Source organism: Mobula birostris, chromosome 8, assembly GCF_030028105.1.
Source record: "Mobula birostris isolate sMobBir1 chromosome 8, sMobBir1.hap1, whole genome shotgun sequence".
Lineage (NCBI taxonomy): Eukaryota > Metazoa > Chordata > Chondrichthyes > Myliobatiformes > Myliobatidae > Mobula > Mobula birostris.
In genome coordinates this window covers 90922349-90949929 of record NC_092377.1, presented here as the reverse complement: position 1 = coordinate 90949929, position 27581 = coordinate 90922349, and the positions used below count along the sequence as shown (strand labels likewise).

At 41.9% G+C, this 27581-nt stretch overlaps 1 protein-coding gene across 7 annotated transcripts in view; it reads left to right on the top strand.

Moving 5' to 3' along the window:
* LOC140201476 (syntaxin-binding protein 5) overlaps positions 1-27581 on the top strand; it is a 228458-nt gene that overhangs the window by 159204 nt on the left and 41673 nt on the right. For 5 of the 7 annotated variants that reach the window (XM_072265644.1, XM_072265645.1, XM_072265646.1 and 2 more), the window contains 2 exons: positions 16167-16217; positions 27221-27460. In XM_072265644.1, coding sequence (XP_072121745.1) covers positions 16167-16217; positions 27221-27460 — 291 coding nt within the window. The remainder of the gene's footprint in view (positions 1-16166; positions 16218-27220; positions 27461-27581) is intronic. The other 2 variants (XM_072265649.1, XM_072265647.1) reach the window with 1 other exon arrangement.

The following is a 27581-nucleotide window of genomic DNA, read 5'->3' as shown; positions in this document are numbered from 1 at the left end:
TGAAAATATGCAGGGGTCTCAGAGAGCTAGACGTCAGCCTCTGCAAGGTAGAGAACTATTCTCTCATAACAACCTCAAGTTCTAATGGATTTATTAAATATAATTTCCTTTCATGCAGTATATCCATGTTGACTACCCAACTTTATTGCTATTTTCCAAGGAACCTTTCACCACCTTGTTAATACTGAATTCTGTGACTGATCAGCAGGTCTATAGTTTCCCCTATTTTTCTTTTTTTTTCTCTCTGTCTCTCTAGTTTGCATTTTGAATCTTCCAAACTGTAGGTGATTTAATCTCTGCAATTTTTAAAGATGATGGTCAAGTGTATCCACCATGTCCATACCCACTTATTTCAGAGCTTTTTTGAGCTTCCCATTTAACTTTCACAAATTATAGAAGGATTTCTGTATCTTGAAGACAAACACACAATAATTGTAATTTCACGTCTCAGTCTGTAAAGGACCCATATAACTTGTAGCTAATCTTTTCCTTTTTACTCATCTTTAGAAATTTTTATTCTGTTGTTATTTACTTCATTAGTTTGCTCTTTTTCTTTACCTTTTCTGTTCAGTACCTTGATCTTATTTTGCAAAATTCTGATTTTTTTCCTCAATCCTGGGCTTTGTTTCTGTGTTGGCAAAATTTGTTAGCATTTTTTTTGATCTAATGACAGTCATAAGAAATAAAATTGGTTAAGTTTGCAGAATAGGAATGGTGTGGACTGAAAGATCCTGAGAGGCAACTTCAGGTTCCATCACAGCAGCTCGTGTATTTGAATTGTAAAGTCTGGAAATTAACAGCTACACTTTAAAACTACTAGATGTCTTAAATCCTTTATCTCTTTCACAAATGCCCTATAGGAGGAGTTGTGTGCTGCCCCTGCCCAAAATTGCCAAAATATATACATCCTAGATCAAACAGTGTGATTGGGTCTTAACTGCCCTGTGAAGTGACCCTTCAAACTGCCACATCAAAACAAAGTAGGAACAAAACAGAATAAACCACATGACATTAACCTTCGAGCCCTCCATTGATCAGGGTCACCATGGATGTTGCGTTCTAGCTGTCTATGATCAATTGATATGCAAACCACGCCAGTACGATCTGCAGCCTGCATGCGGTAGGCTTTAAGACCATAAGACATAGGAGCAGAATTGGCCATTCAGCTCATCAAGCCTGCTCACCATTCAAACATGGCTGATCCTGGATCCAACTCAACCCCATACACCTGCCTTCTGACCACGTCCTTTGATGTTCTGACCAATCAGGAAACAATTAACTTCCGCCTTAAATATGCTCACAGTCTTGGCCTCCACCACAGTCTGTGGCAGAGCATTCCACAGATTTACTACTCTCTGGCTTTAAAAAAAAACTCCTCCTTACCTCTGTTCTAAAGGGTCATCCCCTCAATTTTGAGGCTGTGCCTTCTAGTTCTGGAGACCCCCACCATAGTCCTCTCCACATCCACCCTATCTAGTCCTTTCAACATTCGGTAGGTTTCAATGAGATTCCCCTGCATTCTTTTAAATTCCAGTCAATACAGACTCAAAGCTGCCAAACACATCATATGTTAACCCCTTCATTCCTGGAATCATCCTCGTGAACTTCCTTTGGACTCTCTCCAATGGCAACACAACCTTTCTGAGATATGGGGCCCAAAACTGTTGGCAATACTCCAAGTAAAACAGGCTTCCCCTCTCCACACAGCTGATGAATCCAAAGAAGCAGCAGAGATCAATACCGTTTGGCACCAGTGACGTTGCAGGAGTCAGTGTTGAACTCAATGTAGGACTGCCTTGGGGACTCCAAATTTTCCTTGGGGTTTACACCTGAATCCTTCCCCATGAGTGGATATAGCTGCATGCAGTGGAGTTTTGAGATCAGAGTTAGATGAGCTGCCAACCACAGCCGTCAAACCCCTTCTGCACTAAGTGACAAGTTTTAAGGGGCTAGTAACCCACCTTTATTCCTTCTCCTGTCAGTAGAAGTGGTTCCACTGGGCCTAGTAACTAAGCCACATGTGAAGGTCAGAGGTTAGACTTGGTTATCAGAGGCTATTTGAGATGCATGCTAGTGGGGACTTTTAATAGGTAGTGGGAGCTTATCCCCTTTTACCCCCCCCCCCCCCAGCTGCGACAACCTTAAGGAACCATTTACCAAGGTGACATTAAACAAGTTACTGGCATTGGATGTGAGCTCCAACTCAATCAACCATTCAAAGTCTTCTATGGACTTTTGCATCAGTTTGGAGAGTTGTCTCACAAGCTACACAATCAAGCAGTCATACTTATAAAGTTATACCTTTTGGCTAGCATCCCAGATTCTTGTTCATATTGCTTGGTTTTGTCTCATCAAAGAGAGCAATGCAGGTTTTACTTTTGTAGGTTAACTTCATTGATTATCACCAAGAATGGGAATTTTTAACTCTTTTAACGTTTTGAGTCATACCCCTGCATCAGGGCGTAGAGTGGTAAAATGGCCAGTATGAAGTGGAGAAGGGGAGTGATGAAACAGGAGTTGGAGGTGATTTGTGGATGAGGGAGTGGTACATGACCACTGCAGGTTGTGCCAGTTAAGGAAGGGGCAAGGAGTGGAGGTGAGCAATGGTAGAAATGGAGGCAGGTAAGCAAAAAAAAAATGAGGTAGATGGAGAGAGTTCTTTCTCCTCTCCAGATTGTTCATCCGGATTCCAGCACCTGCAGCTTCTTGCATCTCCAAGAGTAGCTTAGTAGTGTCAACATTTGACTGAACCTGTGAAGCCTTGAAGAATCTACCTGCCTAATTTTAGCAGGTGATGAAAGAATTGAGCAATTGTGCATTTAAGTGGTCATATCAGTGATGGGCAAACCCCTGACCCTAACATCCAGTTTCTTTTCCCTCTTCAACCCATTTCCCTTTATCACCCACACACGCCCTACTATCTGTCCACCGCATCTCCCTCATTTGGTTCCATGCCAGTCCTTTCATATCAATGTTGACCATCCGCAGCCCTTTGATACTTGCACCTACCATCTCCTAGTTATTACCACCCTCTCCCCCCACCCCACCAATCACCCCTCCTTGCCCTGGATCCATCTGTTGCTTGCCAGTTCTTGCCCAATCTCTTGCCCATCACCTTTTTATTCTGGTGGTTAAGTCAGATGAAGAGTTTTGACCTGAAACATCAACTATTCATTTTCCTCCATAGATGCTGATCTGTTGAGTTCCTCCAGTACTTTGCTTTTTTTTTTGACACTGATGATCAGTTTTGTTAGGGCTGTTTATCCAGATCTCTTTACACTTTTTAAGTAGATATGAACAAAGTAGCTGAATACCAGAGGAGGGATGATGTGACTCAAGGGAGCATTTGACTGTATTATTAAGAAACTTTTGCAAATTTGATGTCAATGCAATTCAAGGAGAATCTTGTCTATCAGTCATTCTTAGCTTCAGAACATTCCTTTAAAGGATCCAGGGCAGCAGCTCAACGTTAACCATATTCAACTTCTTTATCAACAACTTTTCTTCCAATGTAAACACAGAAGCTGGGTAATCAATAAATCTTTTTGTTCAGTTCCATTTGCAACTGCAGATAATGAAGTTCCTTGCTGCGGAACAGTAAGTTGTGGATCACATTAAAATCAGTGGCAAGTGTGATTCAATCCGCACAAGTGGTGGCTATTTTGTTGTGATCAAACCTCCCACAATTAACATCCTAACAACTTTAGCCACATAAATACTTCTGTACAAGAATGGTAAGAAACAATATTCTGCAGTGACGGTACTTGGAAACTCCTTTGCATTATCAATATTGCAAATGTCAAAAATATGATAGCATATCATCAATTTCCTGGATGAGTACAGCAAAAAATGTCAAGAAACTGCAATCCTGATCAAAGTAGCCGCTTACTCGATGCACAGCCCTCAATCCAAAGCATTCACTCCCTTTGCTATTGCTGATTCATGACATTAGTGTGGATCATCTACGGAATGTAGTACAGCAACTCACCAAGGTTACTGCAAGATGTCTCTGCTTACAATGTCTGCAGCAGAAAATTGCATGAACATCAGGAACATGGGAATGTCAGCAGCTGCTAGTACTCTTCCAGGTAACAAACCATCCTGACTGAAAAATACGTTCGAAGTTATTAACATCTCTCCATACGGTGGATAAGGATATCATGTGGAATGGAGCAGGCCTTACACATTGCACCTGCTCTCACAGGGTCCTGGAGAGTTTTTCCCCCTGGAGGAAATAAATTGAGGAATTGACTGGGAGAAAGCAGGCAAATTGCAAGTAGAGGAGAAAAGGAAGGAGGAAGAATCATAAAATAACAGACTCAGGGAGGAAAATTGGCAGAAGCATGAAGGGGGTAGGTTTGCCAAGATCCTGCAACATACCAGAAAGCTGATTACATGAAAAACGAATCCAATTTCTCCATCCATGGAGGCTTAATAAGTTGAACATCTCACTTGGTTTCCAGGAAACTCTTTTGGACATGCAAGCAAATTTCATGGAAAACAACAGTACAATACTTTGAAGTAAATATGGGATGAAACCATTGCCTCTAATAAATACAGTGGCATGCAAAAGTTTGGGCACCCCAATCAAAATTTCTGTTACTGTGAATAGTCAAGTGAGTAGAAGATGATCTGATCTCCAAAAGTCATAAAGTTAAAGATGAAACATTCTTTTCAACATTTTAAGCAAGATTAGTATATTTTTGTTTTGTAGAATTTTAGAGTGATAAAAAGGAAAGGAGCACCATGCAAAAGTTTGGGCACCCCAAGAGATTTGAGCTCTCAGATAACTTTTACCAAGGTCTTAGACCATATTTAGCTTGTTAGGGCTATGGCTTGTTCACAATCATCGTTAGGAAAGGCCAGGTGATGCAAACTTCAAAGCTTTATAAATACCCTGGCTCCTCAAACCTTGTCCCAACAATCAGCAGCCATGGGCTCCTCTAAGCAGCTGCCTAGCACTCTGAAAATTAAAATAAATGATGCCCACAAAGCAGGAGAAGGCTGTAAGAAGATAGCAAAGCATTTTCAGGTAGCCGTTTCCTCAGTTCGTAATGTAATTAAGAAATGGCAGTTAACAGGAACGGTGGAGGTTCAAGTGGAGGTCTGGAAGACCAAGAAAACTTTCCGAGAGAACTGCTCATAGTATTGCTTGAAAGGCAAATCAAAGCCCCCGTTTGACTGCAAAAGACCTTCAGGAAGATTTAGCAGACTCTGGAGTGGTGGTGCACTGTTCTACTGTACAGTGACACCTGCACAAATATGACCTTCATGGAAGAGTCATCAGAAGAAAACCTTTCCTGCGTCCTCACCAGAAAATTCAGCATCAGAAGTTTGCAAAGGAACATCTAAACAAGCCTGATGCATTTTGGAAACAAGTCCTGTGGACAGATGAAGTTAAAATAGAACTTTTGGGCTGCAATGAGCAAAGGTATGTTTGGAGAAAAAAGGCTGCAGAATTTCATGAAAAGAACCCCTCTCCAACTGTTAAGCAAGGGGGTGGATCAATCATGCTTTGGGCTTGTGTTGCAGCCAGTGGCACGGGGAACATTTCACTGGTAGAGGGAAGAGTGAATTCAGTTAAATACCAGCAAATTCTGGAAGCAAACATCACACCGTCTGTAAAAAAGCTGAAGATGAAAAGAGGATGACTTCTACAACAGGTTAATGATCCTAAACACACCTCAAAATCCACAATGGACTACCTCAAGAGGCGCAAGCTGAAGGTTTTGCCATAGCCCTCAGTCGATCATCGAAAATCTGTGGATAGACCTCAAAAGAGCAGTGCATGCAAGATGGCCCAAGAATCTCACAGAACTAGAAGCCTCTTACAAGGAAGAATTGGCAAAAATCCCCCAAACAAGAATTGAAAGACTCTTAGCTGGCTACAGAAAGTGTTTACAAGCTGTCTGTTATGCTGTTGTCCATGGGGTCCGGCCATCCCCTGCCCAGACACCACTACCACATCAGTTATAAAAGCCCTGCGCAAGCTCTTCACTCTGTTCGGATACCCATGCTATATCCACAGTGACAGAGGGTCCTCGTTTATGAGTGACGAGCTGCGCCAGTACCTGCTGGCTAGGGAAATTGCAACTAGTAGGACCACAAGCTATAATCCCCAGAGGAATGGACAGGTGGAGAAGCAGATTGGGGGACCGCTTTGTCAAGTACCTCCGCTCCGTCCGCCAAAACAGACAGGATCTCCCGGTAGCCACCCACTTCAATTCTGCTTCCCATTCCCATTCAGATATGTCCATACATGGCCTCTTCTACTGCCATGATGAGACTAAACTCAGACTGAAGGAACAACGCCTCATATACCGTCTGGGTAGTCTCCAGCCCCTTGGTATGAACATAGAATTCTCCAACTTCCGGTAATTCCCTCCCCCTCCCTTCCTCTATCCCTATTTCACTCTGCCCCCTCCCCCAGCTGCCTATCACCTCCCTCATGGTTCCACCTCCTTCTACTACCCATTGTGTTTTCCCCTATTCCTTCTTCACCTTTCCTGCCTATCACCTCCCTGCTTCCCCTCCCCCACCCCTTTATCTTTCCTCTTACTGGTTTTTCACCTGGAACCTACCAGCCTTCTCCTTCCCACCCTCCCCCCACCTTCTTTATAGGGCCTCTGTCCCTTCCCTCTACAGTCTTGACGAAGGGTTCCGGCCCGAAACTTTGACTGATCTTTTCCACGGATGCTGCCCAACCTGCTGAGTTTCTCCAGCGTGTTGTGAGTATTGCTTTGATCCCAGCATCTGCAGATTATTTTGTGTTTACAAGCTGTGATACTTGCCAAAGGGGGTGTTACTAAGTACTGACCATGCTGGGTGCCCAAACTTTTGCTTCAGGCTCTTTACCATTTTTGTTATTTTGAAACTGTAAAAGATGGAAATAAAAAAGTAATCTTGCTTAAAATTTTAAAGAAATGTGTCATCTTTAACTTCATGCCTTTTAGATATCAGGTCATCTTTTACTCGCTTAGCTATTCACAGTGACAGAAATTTTGACCAGACTTTTGCATACCACTGTAAATGTCTTATTTCAAGTCTGACAGTATAACTACCTGGTTTTTCTCTACTGCAAAAAACCATGGGAAGTTCCTAACTTGACAAAAATCACACTGTGGCTACTTAAAGTACAAGTGACACTGTCGACCCTGATCAAACTGTGAATCACATAGCAGTACCCTGTTACTCATATTGACTAAAGTGCAGACCATGAACACATTAGGAGTTCAACACTATAACCTTAGGGTTCATGCATTTTAGGATTTAACTGAAATTAACTATGGAATTAGGAATACCATGAGTACTTTACAACCAATCGTTTTAAGCAATTTCATTCTCGTAAGAAAGAAAGATGTCTCATAGCAAGTACCTTTGTCAATGGAGCACATCCTTAATAGACCATTGGAAATGTCAGGCTTGGTTACATGTTCAGGTCCTTAGAGAATGGGTCTTGCACTTGGGTTACAAAAGTGGAAGCAAGCAATCACTACAGCTATTCAGATATGAACTTTCCTTGAAAACTAATGGCCCCTTTCCAACTTTTCTTCCCTTTTCACAGTTCTTAAATGTTGAGCTTTTCAATCTGTGTATTTTACCTTGAACTATTTGTTTCCAATCAGTTTGACTCCACTTTGGCACCTAATCCACTCCAGTCAAAATCAATAGTATCCTAGATTGCAACAAGTGATCTGTCCCTGCTTGTCTTCCTTAACCTGTCTGCAACCTTTGGTATAGCGACCAAGCCACCCAACTTGCAACTTCTTGACTGGCTAGCTGGTTGGTTTAATACTTGCTAGCTTTCAATCTTGTTCATCCTGTCATTAGCACTAGCATTGTTCTCTCCACTATGCCCTCATGGTTATCTCTGACAGCCTCAAATCTATCCTTGAACAAGCCTTCATTTTACCTAAATGCTGTTTCTTGGCTACTTTATCTGAAAATTGAGCATTGGTTTTCATACATAAAGTGATTATATCTAGCTTTACTTCATTTCTGTGTCCTTTGACTCCTTCATTATTTCCTGATTGATAGACCTCAGTGGTCAAATATTTCTTTCATCTGAACATTTGGGCAGACCAAAGCCATTGCTGAGGTTCAGCCCACTGCCTATATATATAGAGAGAGAGGCAGTGATATATATATGTGTGTGTGTGTGTGTGTGTGTATATATTTGTGTGTGTGTGTGTGTGTGTGTGTGTGTATATATTTGTGTGTGTGTGTGTGTATGTATATATGTGTGTGTGTGTATGTATGTTGTTCGTCCTTCGTAGTCGAAGATGACCATGGCTTCAAAGTCAAATGGGAGATTGGTGGCTATGGGTCCGGAGGTGACTGATGAGGCCAATCCGGGCCCTGAAGGCTTGCCCACATGTGGGACACAAGTGGGTAGGTGTTGTCGTGGCAGTGGATGCTGCTCGGGCCTTGCGCACAGCACGCTTTCGTTGCGCCTCGATGATGCGCCTGACTTCAGCTGCATGGGCTCCTGTGGTGATCTTGCTGCGCCAAGCTGGATGGTCGAGGGCAAGCGTCTCCCACGTGTTGAAGTTGACACCCAGGCCTTTGAGGGACGCTTTGAGGCAGTCTATCTAACGTTTCTTCTGCCCCCCGACTGAGTGCTTGCCTTGACACAGTTCTCCGTACAGCAGCTGCTTAAGCAATCGGCTATCTGGCATTCTGACCACATGTCCAGCCCACCTGGCTTGGGCTTTCAGCAGGAGGGTGTAGACACTGCAGAGCCCAGCTCATTCCAGGATTTCCGTGTCGGGGACTTTGTCCTGCCAACTGATGTGGAGGAGTCTGCGAAGACAGCTCAGGTGAAAGTGGTTGAGCTGTTTGGCGTGTCTGCTGTAGACAGTCCAGGTCTCGCTGGCGTAAAGGAGGGTGGTAAGGACCACTGCACAGTAGACCTTCAGCTTGGTGGTAAGGCTGAGTCCTCTCCGCTCCCAGACGTTCTCACGGAGTCTCCCAAAGGCGGCGCTGGCTTTGGCAATCCTGTTGTTGACCTCAGCGTCTATGTTCACTGTGCGAGAGAGTATGCTGCCCAGGTAGGTGAAGTTGTCGACTGCCTGGAGGTTCTGGCCCTTCACCGTGATGCGTGGCTCCTGGTATGGCTTTCCTGGGGCAGGCTGGTACATAACTTCGGTCTTTTTGGTGCTGATAGTGAGACCGAAGTTGTCGCAGGCTTGTGAGAAGCAGTCCATTTCACGCTGCATCTCCTGCTCTGTGCTGGTGTTGAGTGCGCAGTCATCAGCAAACAAGAAGTCTCTGATGTCAGTCTCTTGCACCTTTGTAACTACCTGCAGGCACCTAAGGTTGAACAACCTGCCGTCAGTCCTGTATCTGACGTGGATTCCTTCTTCGTAGTTACGGAAGGCATCTGTCAGCATGGCAGAGAATACCATACTGAACAGAGTCGGGGCAAGAACACAGCCTTGTTTGACGCCATTTGTCACTGGGAAGGCCTTCAATTCGTCGCCGTCATCCAGAACTTTCACCATCATACCGTCGTGGAACTGTGGGACGATTGTGATGAACTTGGTGGGGCAGCCAAACTTCTCCATGATCTTCCGCAAGCCTTCTCTGCTGACCGTATCGAAAGCCTTGGTTAGATCGACAAAGGTCACGAAGAGGTCGCTGTGTTGCTCCTGGCATTTTTCCTGGAGCTGGCGCGCAGCAAAAATCATGTCCGCGGTCCCACGTTCAGCACGGAAGCCGCACTGGCTTTCTGGGAGCAGACCTTACTCAAGATGTTGGAGAACGCGGTTGAGCAGGACGCGGGCCAGAATCTTCCCCACAATGGACAAGGGGGAGATGCCTCGGTGGTTGTTGCAAGACTGGCGGTTGCCTTTCCTCTTGTAGATGTGGACTATGCTGGCATCTTTCAGCTGTTGCGGGACCTGTCCCTTTTTCCACATGGACTGGAAGAGTACAGTCAGCTTTTGCATCATGACAGGGCCTCCTGCTTTGTATACCTCACCAGGGATTGCATCAGGTCCTGGCGCTTTGCCACAGGAGAGTTGCTTCACTGCCTTCCTGACTTCATCTACTATGGGGAGGGTGTCGAGGTTCTTGTTGATCTCTACCTGGGGCAGGCGGGCACACACACACACACACACACACACACACACACATAGTGCCCACCTTCCCATGCTGACATGCTGCTGATATGGAGAGCCTTCTGTTAAAGGATTTTGAACCATTTGTTTCTGTTAATGTTTTTAGTCATCTTAGTTATGTTATGAATCATTAAAGTTCACTGCAGACTGAAGAATAACTGGTTTGCAACTGCTGTTAGTAACTGCTTACTGCAAAATTAAGTTTTCAAATGCATGAATTTGTACTTTTCAATTCACATATTGACTGTTGCTTTATGTAGTATCAACTTGTGAACCATCACCATTGTTAGTGAAAAGAATTTAGTCGTTGAATTGTGATTGTAAAACAAATTTGAATGAACTAGAATGTCACAGGAGCTGCACAGTGTTTTATTTGTAATGCTTTTAATAGCTTTGTAAGTTATCATTTTCTCTCCACTTTATTGCTAATCCATAATGAGCCACAAGTGCCTGGGTTGCATGAACTACTTTGAATCATCTTGAAGGCAGATTATTGGTAGCATGCTCAGAACTGCACATTGTATTTGCTCAGCATGAAATTTGAGTAACATTCTTGAGTACAAAAGTAAGTCCAATTGGAAAGTTTCAATGTGATTCTAAACTTTGGGAGAATGGTGGAGTTTAAATCATTTATTGCACATGGGCATGAATTTCTCTTTTACTTCGTAATTAAATTGATATATATTAACATCCACCTGCTCTCAACTCCATTGGTCCAAGCTAATGAATATAGTTTGTATGTATTGCTATTCTTCGGTTAATGAAAGCAAAGTGTTCCCGGAAACATCAAGTGAAATTTCACAAATTGAAAGACTGTACAAAATGCATTATCTTGATGCAGACTGGGAGACTGCTTTGCTGAACATCTACGCTCTGTCCGCCAGAGAAAGCAGGATCTCCCAGTGGCCTCACATTTTAATTCCACATCCCATTCCCATTCTGACGTGTCTGTCCATGGCCTCCTCTACTGTAAAGATGAAGCCACACTCAGGTTGGAGGAACAACACCTTATATTCCGTCTGGGTAGCCTCCAACCTGATGGCATGAACATCGACTTCTCTAACTTCCGCTAATGCCCCACCACCCCCTGGTACCCCATCTGTTACTTATTTTTATAAACACATTCTTTCTTTCACTCTCCTTTTTCTCCCTCTGTCCCTCTGAATATACCCCTTGCCCATCCTCTGGGTCCCCCCCCCCTTGTCTTTCTTCCGGACCTCCTGTCCCATGATCCTCTGGTATCCCTTTTGCCTATCACCTGTCCAGCTCTTGGCTCCATCCCTCCCCCTCCTGTCTTCTCCTATCATTTTGGATCTCCCCCTCCCCCTCCAACTTTCAAATCCCTTACTCACTCTTCCTTCAGTTAGTCCTGACGAAGGGTCTCGGCCTGAAAAGTCGACTGCACCTCTTCCTAGAGATGCTGCCTGGCCTGCTGCGTTCACCAGCAACTTTTATGTGTGTGGATCTTGATGCAATGTGTATTTATATGTATGTTCTTAATTAGAGTGAAAAATAGATCCATAAATTCAACACTTGTACCCCCAAAGAGACAGTGGTGCTATGGAGAAAATTTGTAAATTAACCATTTGTAATTCAGGAATACATGTAGAGATCAGAAGATCTATACAGATACTGGGTAGAGATCAACAGATCTCGACTTCAGAAGAGGTTTGAAGCATTGATAATTGTTAGTACCTGACAGGGAAGCTCCTGAGAGACTTCTGTAATTGAAGAGCTGGGAAATGAATCAAAATTTCAGGATAAGGGCTCCTATATAGGGTGGGGGAGAAATTTTATACACTCAATTTTCTATATCAGAAAACTTTGATTGCACAGTCAGTAGGTTGAAGTAAAATTAATTATCAGTGTACATACATGAGACCACATACAACCCTGAGATTATTTTTCCTGTTGGCATACTCAGCAAATCTATAGAATAGTGACTGTAAACAGGATCAATGAAAGCAAGAGCATAGAAGACAGAAAAGTGTGCAAATGCAAATATAAATAAATAACAAGAGCATGAAATAACAAGATAGAGTCCTTAAAGTGAGAGCATTGGTTGTGGGAACATCTAATAGATGAGTGTAGTTATCCTCTTTCATTCAAGAGTCTAATGATTAAGAGGTAGATGGTGGTGCAAGTCGTGAGGCACTTGTACCTTCTACCTGATGGCAGGAGTGAGAAAACAGCATGGCTGGGTGGTAAGGATCCTTGATGATGGATGTTGCTTTCCTAAGACAGCATTTCATACAGATGTGCTCAATCGTTGGGTGGGCTTTACCTGTAATTTACTAGGCCGAATCCACTACCTTTTGTAGGATTTTCCACTCAAAGGCATTGGTGTTCCCATCCCAGGCCATAATGTAGCCTGTAAATACACTTCTGTACATCTACAGAAGTTTGTCAAGGTTTTTGATGACATGCCGAATCTCTGCAGACTCCTCAGGAAGTAGAGGCACTGTCATGCTTTCTTTTCAATTACATTTATATGATGGGTCCAGGACAGGCCTCCTGAGATAGTGACACCCATCACCCTCTCCACCTCTGATCCTTCGACAAGCACCAGCTTATGGACCTCTAGTTTCCCTCTCCTGAAGTCTACAAAAGTAAGTTAAGGCTACGTCCACACTAGACCGGATAATTTTGAAAACGCCGGTTTCGCATAAAAACAATAGGCGTCCACACCAGGCGTTTTTGAAAATACCTTTGTCTGCATTAAAACGGGTATTTGGGCGAATCTCTTCCTACTGGGCATGCGCAGGATGCATCTACAGAATTCAACCGCTTCGACGAGTATGCCCAACTCTAACAGTTTGGACCAAGCAACAGATGATGGCTACGACATGTTTGGTGTGTTTGTCCAGTTACAGACTAGAAAAACTTAAAAGGAAATTGCCAAACAACGGACAGCTGTTGGCTCTCACACAGGAGGACTTAAAACTAAAAAAACAAATACTGGAGCGTATGGAGGCAACCGACAGGGAGTTCACGGACAGTATGACCCAGCTGATGATGAACATTGAAAAACTGACTAACTCTGTTGCAGAAGGATTTGCAATGATGAGGAATATGATTGCTCCCCCCCCCCGTACTTTTCACCGCCACAATACCAGCCTCACAGCCACTACAATAGCTACATGTATGGACACACAGACCCCAAGGTGGCCCCACCAACATCTTCCCCACCCCCACAGAGGGGTCACCCTGGAAACATCTCCAACAACCATAGTCTCTTCACTGATGAAAGGGACGACAGCTGCAACTAAATGTAATAAGGCTTGTTACTGGGCAAAAGTGAAATTTGCTGTTACCTCATTTGTTGCCTTTACTTTTGCCATGTTTTTCTGTATTATTTTGCTGTATTTAACATGTGCAATAAAACAGGTTACCAGGCAAAATTGATTTTATTTTTACCTGAGCAATAGTGAAACTTACAATTTTCCTTTTTTAGCCTTAACATTTTCACGTCTATGCCAAACATAAGCTACTACTTAAAAATGACATTTTGGAAGTAGTGACAATTGCATCTATTGAATTTTTGCACATAATACATTAATAAAGCACCTTGTTAAATGTATAAAACATGCCTGCATCAGTGTTATCTTGTATTTCCATACAATGTTACATTAGGCTGTTACACATCTATTGTCAGAGAAGTACTTACATAAATAGGTAAACCACCTTCATACAAGCAAGAACAGAAAACAGGGTAAAGTGAGTATAACACAAACAACAGGAATTCTGCAGATGCTGGAAATTCAAGCAACACACATCAAAGTTGCTGGTGAACGCAGCAGGCCAAGCAGCATCTGTAGGAAGAGGTGCAGTCGACGTTTCAGGCCGAGACCCTTCGTCAGGACTAACTGAAGGAAGAGTGAGTAAGGGATTTGAAAGTTGGAGGGGGAGGGGGAGATCCAAAATGATAGGAGAAGACAGGAGGGGGAGGGATGGAGCCAAGAGCTGGACAGGTGATAGGCAAAAGGGGATACGAGAGGATCATGGGACAGGAGGTCCGGGGAGAAAGACAAGGGGGGGGGGGACCCAGAGGATGGGCAAGAGGTATATTCAGAGGGACAGAAGGAGAAAAAGGAGAGTGAGAGAAAGAATGTGTGCACAAAAATAAGTAACAGATGGGGTGCGAGGGGGAGGCGGGGCCCCAGCGGAAGTTAGAGAAGTCGATGTTCATGCCATCAGGTTGGAGGCTACCCAGACGGAATATAAGGTGTTGTTCCTCCAACCTGAGTGTGGCTTCATCTTTACAGTAGAGGAGGCCATGGATAGACATGTCAGAATTGGAATGGGATGCAGAACTAAAATGTGTGGCCACTGGGAGAATCCTGCCTTCTCTGGCGGACAGAGCGTAGATGCTCAGCAAAGCGGTCTCCCAGTCTGCGTCGGGTCTCGCCAATATATAAAAGGCCACATCGGGAGCACCGGACGCAGTATATCACCCCAGTCGACTCACAGGTGAAGTGTTGCCTCACCTGGAAGGACTGTTTGGGGCCCTGAATGGTGGTGAGGGAGGAAGTATAAGGGCATGTGTAGCACTTGTAAAGTGAGTATACTTATTTGTTCAGTATTGAGTAAGTTATGGGTCAAAGTATTTGGTGAGTACATTTCTAACTCTTCTGGCTTCAGTCTCATTGCCGTCTGTTCTGAAATTGTTAGGTTGTGTGGGGGGTTGAAATTAACGTGGACCATAAAGTAAACAATACACGCATGAAGCCGTCCGCCATTGTTGTGGTGGTGTTGGAGGTTGCATTCAAGAAAACAATGAAATGCTGCACTGCCACCACCATCTGTTCTGGCACGTCATGACAGCATTTTTAAAAAGCTCTGGTTACCCCGTACACACTACACCGCGCATCCGGTGTTTTCAGATTTACACACTCTGGAGAGCGTTTTAGAAAGGCTCCGTCTTCAGGGGAGGAAAACACCGTTTCAGTGTGGACGGGGGGTCAAAACGAAGAGAAAAAGCTTTAGTTACGGATTTATCCGGTCTAGTGTGGACGTAGCCTAAGTCTAAGTGTAACAGAAGCATGGATAAGAGCATTAGCAAAGGAGCTGAAACATTTAATTGTTAAGTGCTGTGATATTGAAGTCATGAAAGATTTTCTCTTAACCAATCACCAAATTATACAATATACAATAAATATATTAAAGAGGGAGAGTGTTTTTGGTTGCTTAAGAAAATCAAGAGATGTGGGAAAGTGGGGAAAATACAGTGCAAATATATGGTCAGTCATAATTATAGTACAAACTTGTAGGATCACATGGCTGGCAGATTATTTGCCCCACTTTTTTTTGTATGTCACTTTGAAACATAACTTGCCAACAGGAGTTCTTGCTTTTCAATATTATTTCAGTAGTTTTTAATTAAGTGACAGGAAAGCTTGTGATTTTATTTTTCTGTTTGACATGTATATTCTATTTAATTCGTTGATTTGCTAATACCTGTGAAGATTTAGAAATATACTTTAAGCATTGTCTGTGTCAGACTATTGATGGTTCTGATAATATTAACCAAGTAATGAATTTCATCTCTTCTGTAGTCTATTATCACTGAAGTAAGAGCTTCTTTCATAAGGTGCTACCTCATTACAAAGAATTTGGTGATTAGCTAAAAAAAATCTTTGGTAACTTCGATATCAGAAGCTCTGAAGACAATTAAATGTTTCAGCTCCTTGCTAATGCTTTTATCCATGCTCTGTATCCAGACTTATAGATGCATCCCTAGTCAACTTCTCACTCTTGTCAAGTTCCCTTCACATGTAGTCCTTGTACTGACTGACCTGCATTTGTTCCAGATCTGTGAAAGTCTTAATTTTAATGTTCTCTTCTTCATCTAAGTGCTGACCTTTGTCAACATTACTTGTATTTCAAGCCAAATTTACAAATTTTTCATAAAGACCTAGCATCTATTATTATTCCTGAGTTAGTATTTGTGGGCTTGAAGCAGGGAATCAATAGTATTGGTTCACACTTCAGTGATGGTTTGCATCAAGTGCTGTAAATCTAATTTTTCTGTGGGTTTTCTTTCAGCGAAGGTGTCAAGAAAACTAAGCTTGCCAACTGACCTGAAGCCTGATTTAGGTGAGTGTGAAGACTTGCACCACCTGGTGAGGAAATGTTTTATGTATAATTGGTTTTGTTTTGCAGAAAAAAACAGGAACAGCAAGAAAACAGTGTATCTGCCAACTCCTTCCCCACACCCTTTCCCATTATCACAGTTATAGCAGGGTGTTCAAATTCTGGTCCATAAGCACCAAACTCTGCTTGAGACTGAGCTTTTAAAAGCAGAAAACAAAACCCAATATGATAAAGTTAGTGTTGTTCAGTGACTAGATAATTTGCTTCTGAGATGTATCCAATGAGTGGCTACTGTTTACAAGCAGCAAGTCAAGTCAAGTCACTTTTTATTGTCATTTCGACCATAACTGTTGGTACAGTACACAGTAAAAACAAGACAATGTTTTTCAGAACCATGGTGCTACATGAAACAATACAAAAACTACACTGAACTACAAAAACTGCACTAGACTATAGACCTACCCAGGACTGCATAAAGTGCACAAAACAGTACAGACGTTACAATAAATAATAAACAAGACAATAGGCACAGTAGAGGGCAGTAGGTTGGTGTCAATCCAGGCTCTGGGTATTGAGGAGTCTGATGGCTTGGGGGAAAAAACTGTTACATAGTCTGGTCGTGAGAGCCTGAATGCTTTGGTGCCTTTTGCCAGATGGAAGGAGGGAGAAGAGTTTGTATGAGGGGTGCGAAGTGTCCTTCATAATGCTGTTCGCTTTACGGATGCAGCGTGTGGTGTAAACAAGGTATAGAGCTCAGGTTTACTATCTTCAAAAGGCGTTGCAGTAAGTAGTCAAGATTTCAACAACCTCACATCCACAGAGCTTCATTCACCGAGAAGAATGAGAGCTCTCATTCCTGACGACACTATTGTGAAAGCATTTTCGTCACAGTAGACTGTAATAGGTCAGGATGGAGCCCATTACCACAAGATCAACTAGGATGAGAAATAAATGTTAAGACTCCTCAGTGACATTCTTAGCTTTCATGGCTATTCATTTGATGAGTTTCTCAGTGCATGAAGAACGAAAATCCCTGCAATAATGGCTGCAAGCGAGATATTAGAGGAGCTTCAAATCTTTCACTATACCAGCTTGGTAGTTTACACTCATAACATCTGCTGTGCTTATGGTGCAACTTTGATATTATTTTCCATTAAATTGCAGAAGGTTTTGTCCTGCAGGCTTGAATCTAGTAGGAAATCCAATTAGGCTACTGCATTTAATTTCCTTATGGAACCTGGCCTTTGGGTTTTATTTCCACTAGCCGCAATTGGATTGAAACCTGAACATCACTGGTAATATTCTCACTTTTTACCTGTTAATCATCTTATCCTGATTAGAGCCCCTACAGCTCATGGTCATAAATAGAATGGATGGAAAGTCAGAGCATTCCATTTCATCCATGGCATCAGAACAGGATCATTTCCTTGTGTGTTAAGACTTGGGCTGTACAGTTTTGAATCTTCAACTATTAAGGAGCTAAAATTTCATCTGCATTTAAACAGCCAATTTGCCAATTAAACAACAAATAAATTTCTTGGCTCCTCCTGTCCAAGAAATAGAGCCAAGTGGCTTCATAAGCAAAATGCTGCAATTGAATTAAAGGCCTTGAGGTCACATTTTTTTTGTGACCTTAGAAAGTGGAAATTCTTTTCCTATTGTTTCCCCCCCCCCCCCCTTTGTAAGGGTTGCTGCTCTTCTTGAACTTTGTTGGCATCTGTTGCTCAACTGCCAGTTATGTCACTTGATTGCATCACTTGCAATTTAATTAACAGAAAAATGCTTCTATTCACAATATAACACTGTGAGTCCTTCTTTCTCCAAAAGAGGCTTGTGTTATTACTGTTGCTGGAGGTCTGTTGTCAGCGCCACCTCAATGATTTCCTGCTTCATATTGCCAGCTTCCGATTGCTATAAATAGTTTCTAATGTTTGTGAGTGTACAGCATCTGCTGCACCAATGGTTTTGTTGGCTTCTATTAATCTTTTTTGTTTATCAGCAAACTGCAGATTCTGAGAAATTATGGGTGATGAAGAACTAACATTTTTAGAGCATTAGGAGTTCCATGAATCTTGTGATCTGATCAATCTTGTAAGCAAAGTGGCTCTAGGTTATGCTGCGCCTATCATTGCACATTTCTTGCTGAATGAAGTGGTATTAGTGTGGTTTCTAATAAAACTAGTGAAATTACAAAGAGGAACATATCAGGGAAGAGAGAATGCAGTGTGTTGCATTGTGGTTGATTTGCTGGCCTGTTCTTGCTCGGATGTAAATAATGAAGTGCTTGGAATGGAATTTTGTGTATCATCAAGGAGACAGCACTCTACATTTCTTTGATCAAAGCGATCACATGGGAACTGTAGAAGGATGTAGTATTGTCCATCAAGAAAGAAGGTAAATCTTGGTGACTTGCGCCCATCTTGCTACTTTGATAGCTGAGCTCTTAATTAGTTCCCACATCTTTTAAAATTGTCTGTGCAGCAAAAATCATGAGATAATTTTGAAACCCTGTTACAGTTTTATGGTAACAGGATATCTATTTTGCACACAGGAAAGACTTAAAGTGGCAATGAGGTCACCTGTGCCATAAACAACAGTTGAGGGATAAATAATGGAAGAGGTGCTATTCTTTAGCTCTTTTGCCTATCTGAAAGGGGAAAATGGGGCTTAATTTTAATGTTTCATCAAAGGGGTAGCACCTCACAGCTGCAGCGGAATCAAAATAATACTGAGTCATGAAGGTGAGGAGTTCATCTTCTGCAATGCTGACCAATCTCTGGAAAGGCTTCCACCACTGTTTGCAGCCAGAAGCTATCTCACTTTTAAAAGATGGAAACCTGGATTTAGTTAGTTATTATTGCTATGCCCAAATGGTGCTGGCCAATCATGATACGACTGTTTGCTTCAACATGATGAATTCATCACATGAATTTTGTACATGCGCCCACTCCCTTGGAGCGAGTTCTATACGCACTTTCTACTGCCATCCAATTTCAGTATGCCATGATTTTGAGAAAGCTACAATTCATTAGGGCTTCTCTTGGTCATGCTACACGTCTCAAGATTGTACTGTATCTGAAATTGTACTTCAGGTCCTGGATTCACTAGTTGCAATTTCACCTGAAAGTTGCTAATGTTAAATGTTCAGATTTTTAGCTGTTGTTAGTATGTAATTCATTAGTGCTGTCTTAAAACTGTTTCTTGATGCACGCAATCCAGAAAGTCATTTCCTGTCAAATTCGAGGATATAGCTGAGGCCAAGATTCCCCGTACAATATTACTAATTAAAACAATGGCTACTATCTCCTCTCAGTTATATTCACTATTCCAATATTCTAATTAATAAGCCATCTCTGTAATAGGTCCTTACCAAACCGGTGTTCACTTGGTCCATTTTATGTTAAAAACAATTAACTTGGAGAATTCCACAATGCCTTAAATTTTACTGTAGTATTCCATTTTGCTTTAACAATGACACACCCTTCAATTTTTTAAGAATAATTTTAAATGTCTTTTGTGTTTACACTTAGAATTACCCATGTATTGGTTTTGACTTAATTTATTTTAAAGTGAAAGAGTAGATTTTTTTTTAAAACACTGTGGATATCTAAAGCTTTTAAGTATGTATTTGGAAAATGAGCTTTGCACTTGATCTTAGCCAAAAGACCGAGAAGCGATAAAAATGAGCTTTGCCTTTCCTTCTGTGCCACCTCGGTGTCTTCATCATTTGGAGAGACATCATTGATGTGTAATGGACAGATTTCCACTTTAGGCAAGTAATCATTGGATAATAACTCAAAAGGTCAAATACAGAGCAAGCAGATGGAAACCTGAGGAAGCAGGAAACTGAAATAACAGAAAGGTGTGGTTCAAAAGCATGAAGACAATCTGCTCTAAAATATTGTTGATCTTCAAATTTTGGATCATGTTTAATTTTAAAAGTTCCAAAGGCTTTGATTAAAAGCTTTGACAACTTCAATAAGAAAAAAAATCAACTCATCAAATGTTATAGCAACAAGCAAACTGCTGGAGGAACTGCAGGTTGAGCAGCATCTGTGGAAGGAAAGGAATTGTTGATATTTTGGATTCCAGCCCTGTGTCAAGTTACAAACCAAAACATCGACAATTCCTTTCCTCCCACAGAGGCTGCTCAACCCACTGTTCCTCCAGCAGACTGATTATTGCTGGAGATGCCAACATCTGCAGTCTCTTGTGTTTCTCATCAAATGTTAGTTATATTTCCAGCTATTCCATGCATATTTGGGGAGATCATATACTGAAGGTAGTAATGTTATTTATTATACATTTGTAGTGTTTGGTGAGAGTTATGTGTGATATTCATACTTGAAACAAAGCATCTTTTTCAATAAATTATACAGCAAAAAAACTGGAATTCTAGTACTTGGGTCAAGCAGTATCATACTGTTGTCTTTCAGGAGGTCTATTTTTGAGTATGCCATTATTTTTGTTTCTTTCATCTTAGACTGCTCCATGTTGTGATTTATTTGTTGATCATTGTTTAAACATGTAAACAAGCTTAATGCAAGCCTCATCACTACATTAGTGGTTTATCTGCATGATGTTAATGAAGAACAGTTTTACAACTTTATCAGCGTGAATGTCATAAGATTTCACAATGCACTTTAGGTGTGTAAAATTTGATACTGAGCCTCATACGGTGATATTGTTGACAATGACCAAAGCTTAATCATTGAACAAGATTTTAAGCAACACTTAAAGGAGGAAAGAGTAGTAGGAAAATGCATAGATTTAGGGAGGGGATTGGACTTGTAGAGTTGTACAGCGCAGAAACAAGCCCTTTGGCCCACTATATCAATGCCGACCATTATATTTGACTATATTAATCTCATCTATTCACACTCAGTCCATGGCCTTTGATCCATAGAATTGAAAAGTTCATGGGTCTTAGGAGCTGATGGCTCAGCTAGCAAAATTGGAGCTATTAAAAATAAAAATATTTAAGGCATTGGCATCAAAGGAGTATAATGGAGATTGTATGGAGGCTGTTACAAATATACAGGAATTTGAAACTGAGGGTGAGAACTTTAAAACTGATACTGTGCTCAGCCAGAAACCCAAGGTGATTGGTAAATGGCAATTATACAAATTGCATACCAAATGCAGAGTTTTGGATAAATTTGAATATTTAAAATGTCGAGCCTAAGAGGAATAATTGGGATTGTTAAGTCTACGGTTAAAGATAAATGAGCAGTTCAAGCAGGAATTCAGTGATGTTACAGAAGTAAAAGTAACACTATCTAAGCTTAGGTATGGCTTTGTATTCAATTTAATTTATTTTGACACCCAACATTGCACAGTCTGTTTCAGCCAGAGAGAGGAAAAGGATTGGTCATTTGCCATGGTTTGGGGATTAATGAAAGTGTCTTTGATTTTCCCAGTACTAAAGGCTTAAAAAGGATGTAGTGCTTCCCTGGCGTATATGACAAATAAACTCTTCTTGGGCTTCCAGCTGGGTTCAGGTATCGATTATGACCAACGTTTCGATACCAAACTCTGCCATCTTCTTCAAGGATTTCACCCCTGAAGAAGATGATAGAGTTTGGTATCGAAATGTCAATTATAATCAATACCTGTACCCAGCTGGAAGCCCGAGAAGAGTTTTTTTGACTAGAGAAGTTCTTTACACAAATAGCACCAGGGACTCTGATGCTTTGTTTTCAAGTAGTGTTCCAGAGAGATGATGTGTAAATAGGAGGATGGATTCTTGGGGGAAGGGTGTTGGAACAGAAGTGGTTACAAGCAATTCCTTGAGGTGCAAATGATATTGAGCCAATTGCAGTTCTACCCATTTTATGGGAATGGTGTGGGCAGCAATATTCAAAGGTGCAGCCAGATTGAGAAAGTTGAGGAGAGATTGTTTATCTTTACCATAGTTATATAAAACCACTTTAACAATAGCCAATTGACATGGTGTGGCTCTACCACCACCCCAGCAAGTGTGGTCACAAACCCACCACTCTCTGTTTAACAAAAAACATATTTCTGACATCTACCACCCCCCCCCCATACCTTCCTCCGATCATCTTAAAATAATGCCCTCTCACATTAGCAATTTCAACTTTGCGGGAAAAAATTGCGAACTATTCACTCAATGCCTCTTATCATCCTATACACCTCTTATCAAGTCATCTCTTATCCTCCACTCCAAAGAGAAAATCCTTAGCTTGCTAATCTATCCTCATAAGACATGCTCTTTAGTTCAGGAAGCATCCTTGCGAATCTCCTCTGCACCCTCTCTAAAGTTTCCACATCCTTCCTATAATGAGGTGATGATTACAGGAAGAACTAAGCACAGTATTCCCATTGTGGTCTCACCAGAGTTTTATAAAGCTGCAACATGACTTCACTGCCCTTGAACACAATCCCCTGACTAATGAACAACAACACATCATATGCCTTGTTAGTCACCCAATCAACTTGTGCAGCAACTTTGAGGGATTTAAAGATGTGGGCCCCCAAGATCCCTCTGTGCCACAACACTGCTACAGCTCGTGCCATTAACCTTGTACTCTGCCTTTAAGTTAAACCGTTTAAAGTGTATCACTTTAAAAACGCAAACAACAGGAATTCTGCAGATGCTGGAAATTCAAGCAACACACATCAAAGTTGCTGGTGAACGCAGCAGGCCAGGCAGCATCTCTAGGAAGAGGTACAGTCGACGTTTCAGGTCGAGACCCTTTGTCGGGACTAACTGAAGGAAGAGTTGGTAAGAGATTTGAAAGTGGGAGGAGGAGGGGAGATCCAAAATGAAAGGAGGAGACAGGAGGGGGAGGGATGGAGCCAAGAGCTGGACAGGTGATTGGCAAAGGGGATACGAGAGGATCATGGGACAGGAGGTCCGGGAAGAAAGACAAGGAGAGGGGGGAACACAGAGGATGGGCAAGGGGTATAGTCAGAGGGAGAAAAAGGAGAGTGAGAGAAAGAATGTGTGTATAAAAATAAATAACAGGTGGGGTACGAGGGGGAGGGGGATCTCCCCCTCCCCCTCCCACTTTCAAATCTCTTACTAACTCTTCCTTCAGTTAGTCCTGACGAAGGGTCTCGGCCTGAAACGTCGACTGTACCTCTTCCTAGAGAGGCTGCCTGGCCTGCTGCGTTCACCAGCAACTTTGATGTGTGTTGCTTGAAAGTGTATCACTTCACACTTTTCCGAATTGATCTCCATATTTCACTTCTTGGTCCAGCTCTGCATCTTATCAGTGTCCTATTATAACCTAGGACAACCTTCTACACTATTCACAACACTACCTTCCTTCATGTCATTTGCAAACCTACCCTTCCACTTCCTCTTCCTCTTCCAAGTCATTTATAAACATCACCGAGAGTAGGGGTCCCAGACCAGATCCCTGCAAAACACCACTGGTCACCGACATCCAGGTAGAACACATTCCATCTACTGTCACCCTCTGCCTTCTATTGGTTTGCTGATTCTGAATCCACACAGTCAAGTTTCCCTGGATCCCATGCTTCCTGATATTCTGAATGAGCCTTCCATGAGGTTGGTTACACCTTACTAAAATCCATGTACACCACGTCTACTGCTCTACCTTCATTAATCTGTTTTGTTACTTCCTTGAAGAATTAAATTGGGCTTGTGAGGCATGACCTGCTCCAGACAAATCCATGATAAGTATCCATAATCAGACTATGCTCCTGCAAAGGTTCATAAATCTTGTCTCCAATAGTTCTCCCACCACTGATGTAAGACTCACTAGTCTATAATTCCCAGGATTATCAGGATTACATTTCTTGAACAAAATAATAATGTTTGTCTGCCTCCGATCTTCTGGTACCACTGCTGTTGGTAGCGAGGATGCTAGATCATCCCCAAAGGCACAGCAATCTTTTTCCTCACGTTCCGTAGTAACCTGTGGTGTATCCCATCCGGCACTGGAGACTTAGTATCCTAGTGTATTTCAAAAGTTCCAGCACCTCCTCTTAACATTAGCATGCTCCAGCATGAAAAAGGATCTAGTGCTTTCTTGGTGTATATGATGTATAAACTATACCCAGCTGGAAGCCTGATAAGAGTTTATGTGTTCCAGGATATTAGCCTGTTCTCACTGATGTCCCATTCATCAAGTTCTCCCTTGTTGGTGAATATTCACTAAGGATCTCCTCTGCCACCTCCAACTTCAGGCACATGTGTCCTCTTTTATCCCTGATTGGTGTTGCCCTCATTCTAGCCATTCTCCTGTAGGAAGCCTTGGGTTTTTCTTAATCCTATTTGCCAAGACCAGCTCATGGCCCCTTCTAGCTCTCCTAAGTCCCTCCTTGAGCTTCTTCCTGGCTACCTTATAACTCTCAAAAGCTTTGCTTCCTAAGCCTTAAGTTTCTTTCTTCTTCTTGACTAGATGTTCCACATCTCTTGTTGACCATGGTTCAATCACCCTACCGTCCTTGCCCTGCCTCACTAGGATAAACCTATCCAGAACCCCATGCAGTTTCTCGCTAAACAACCTCCATATTTCCAAAGCGCATTTCCCTGAGTACCTCTGTTCCTAATGTACACCTCTAGGTTCCTGCCTAACAGAATCATAAGTTGCCCTCCCCCAATTAAATACTTCTCCATGCCATCTGATCTGATCTTTGTCCTAGGAAATGATAAAGGTCAGAGTTGTGGTCACTGTCTCTAAGATCCTTATCCACCGAGGTTTGTCACCTGACCAGATCCAGTGTAGTCTTGTCTCTAGTTAGCCTGTCTACATGTTGTATCAGGAAACCTTCCTGGACAGACCTAACAAATTCTGCCTATCTAAACCTTTTGCACTAAAGGGGTGCCAATCAATACTATGGAAATTGAAGACCCCATGACCAACATCCCTGTTATTTTTTGCACATTTCCAAACTCGATTTGCTCCTTGGTGTCTCTGTTGCTAATGGAGTGTCGATAGAATGCTTCTAATAGAGTGATTGCTCCCTTCTTTATTTCTGACTTCTACTCACACTGACTCAGTGGACGGTCCCTCCACAATTTTCTCCCTTTCAGCAGCTGTGATAGTATCCCTGATCAGCAATGCCTCTCCCCACCTCTTTTACTTCTCTCCCTGTTCCTTTTGAAACATCTAAACCCCAGAACAATCTGTAACTATTCCTGCCCTTGTGACAGCCAAGTCCTTGCATAATGGCCACAATATCATAGTTCCGTATACTGATACATGCTCTTTAGTTAATCACCTTTGTTCCTGATACTTGTTGCATTGAGACAGACACATTTCAACCCATCCAGCTGACGATAATTACGCACTGTCTATCCTTCCTCATAGTTGCTCTCACAATCTCTCTACACATTGCATCTATCTACCTTTACTCTAATTGCTCCATCCTCTGACGTATCACTCTGGTTCCCACCTCCCTGTCAACCTGGATTTAACCTTCCCCAAAGTCTCCAGCAAACTTGCCTGTAAGGATATTGGTCCTCCTTGAGTTCAGATGTAACCCATCCCTTGTAATTTGACAATAGTGACTTAATCATGGGGGGAAAAAAACTAGTCCAACAGTAGCTTTTTTATTCTTTTGTCTATAGGGCTTTTATCCATAAAAACTATCATATATATATATACTGAAGTATGATCTTTCTTACTGTTTTGGAGGGAGAGGAGCTTATTTTTTGTTCATAGTCATAGGACTTACCTACATTCCTCACTCTTTGCCAATGACAGAGTTTGGAGTTGGGTCAAAGAACAGAGACCAAGGACTTAATCAGCATTTGGAAAATATGAACCCATTCAAAACAATATTTGGAGTATGAGTTCTCTGTATATACATTCCACACTCTGAATATATCCTGTAGCTTCAGGAAGAGGCTTTTCATAAATGTTTAATTAAAGCAACATCTTTACTTTACTCCTTTTCCACCTATATATCAACTTATCCTTACTTAAAATACTGTAAGTCTGGGTTGCTTTCTAGTTGAGCATAATGGTTAATTGACTAGATCAATGGGCTATTACTCCAAAGACCTGAGTTTGAATGGTACCCTTACTTAAAATTGAGGTAATTGAATAAAATCTGAAACTAGTTTTAGAAATGGATTGTAAGAATAACCCATTGGGTTCACTGATGTCGAATTTCCTTACCTGAAGGACATCTGTACCTGGTCTGTTGTATATCATGGCACCTTACCTGTCTGTTCTGTTTGGAGACATTAAGATGATCAATAAACACCAGCCTTGATCATTGTTAACTGACATTAAGTGATTGTGGGATATATCTCAATCAAGTTATTTAATACATCTACTTTACAACTAGAGAAATACTCCACATTGACACAAATTCTAACCCCTTTCTACTGAATCACAGGCAGATGCCACTTCAGGCACCAAAATGACATTGTTTAACCCTGAAAACTAGATTCCCAAGGAAGATGATGAATAGTTTTTTGTCCCTCCGACCAGAAGTTGCTGAAGTGCATATTTATAAAATAACTGTAGTGTCTCAAAATTCACCAAGAAAAGACAAGTGGTATCAAATGCGGAATTGGATCTGTGGAATAGAGGAAACAGTCGACGTTTCAGGCTGAGACCCTTAATCGACTGTTCCCTCTTTTCCACAGATGCCTGGTCTGCTGAGTTCCTCCAGCGTTTCATGTATATTGCTTTGGATTTCCAGCATCCGCAGATTTTCTTGTGTTTGTCAAATGCAGAAGTGCTGGGGACATGAAAGATGAGCAGAATTTCTGCTTAAATTATCTTTTCAAACATAAAGGCCATGTTTATGGTTGATTGGTGTGTATTTACTACCATCCCATTTTCTCAGAGTACTAGATGGATACTCAATGGATTAATAGATCTGTTAAAATTGTGTCAACAAATCAACTGAATGAAAATAGGTTGAAATGTAAAATTGCATTATGAAAGTACAGGTATGAACAGATAATGCCCAGATAATTTAAGCTGATAATATCCTGATTATTCTTCTTCTGTATCATTAATGGCTTTGCATTTCTCCTGTTTCAAAATTAGATGTGAGAGACAACTCTTTCAGCCGTTCCCGTAGTTCCAGTGTTACCAGCATTGACAAGGAGTCCCGAGAGGCCATCACTGCTCTTCATTTCTCTGAGACTTATACCCGAAAGGCAGATACGTGCACCTCACCATGTTTGTGGGTTGGGACGACACTTGGCACAGTACTGGTCATAGTGCTGAATCTCCCACCTGGAGGAGAACAAAGGCTTACCCAGCCAGTCATCGTGTCTCCAAGTGGTAAGGGCATTGGGACAATCATATTCCAAGTATATGTGCAATATAGAGAAGAGAATAAAAATGCTATTCTGCTGTTGTGAAAAACCTTGAGATGTTCTAGATATGCAAGTAGTTCATTGAA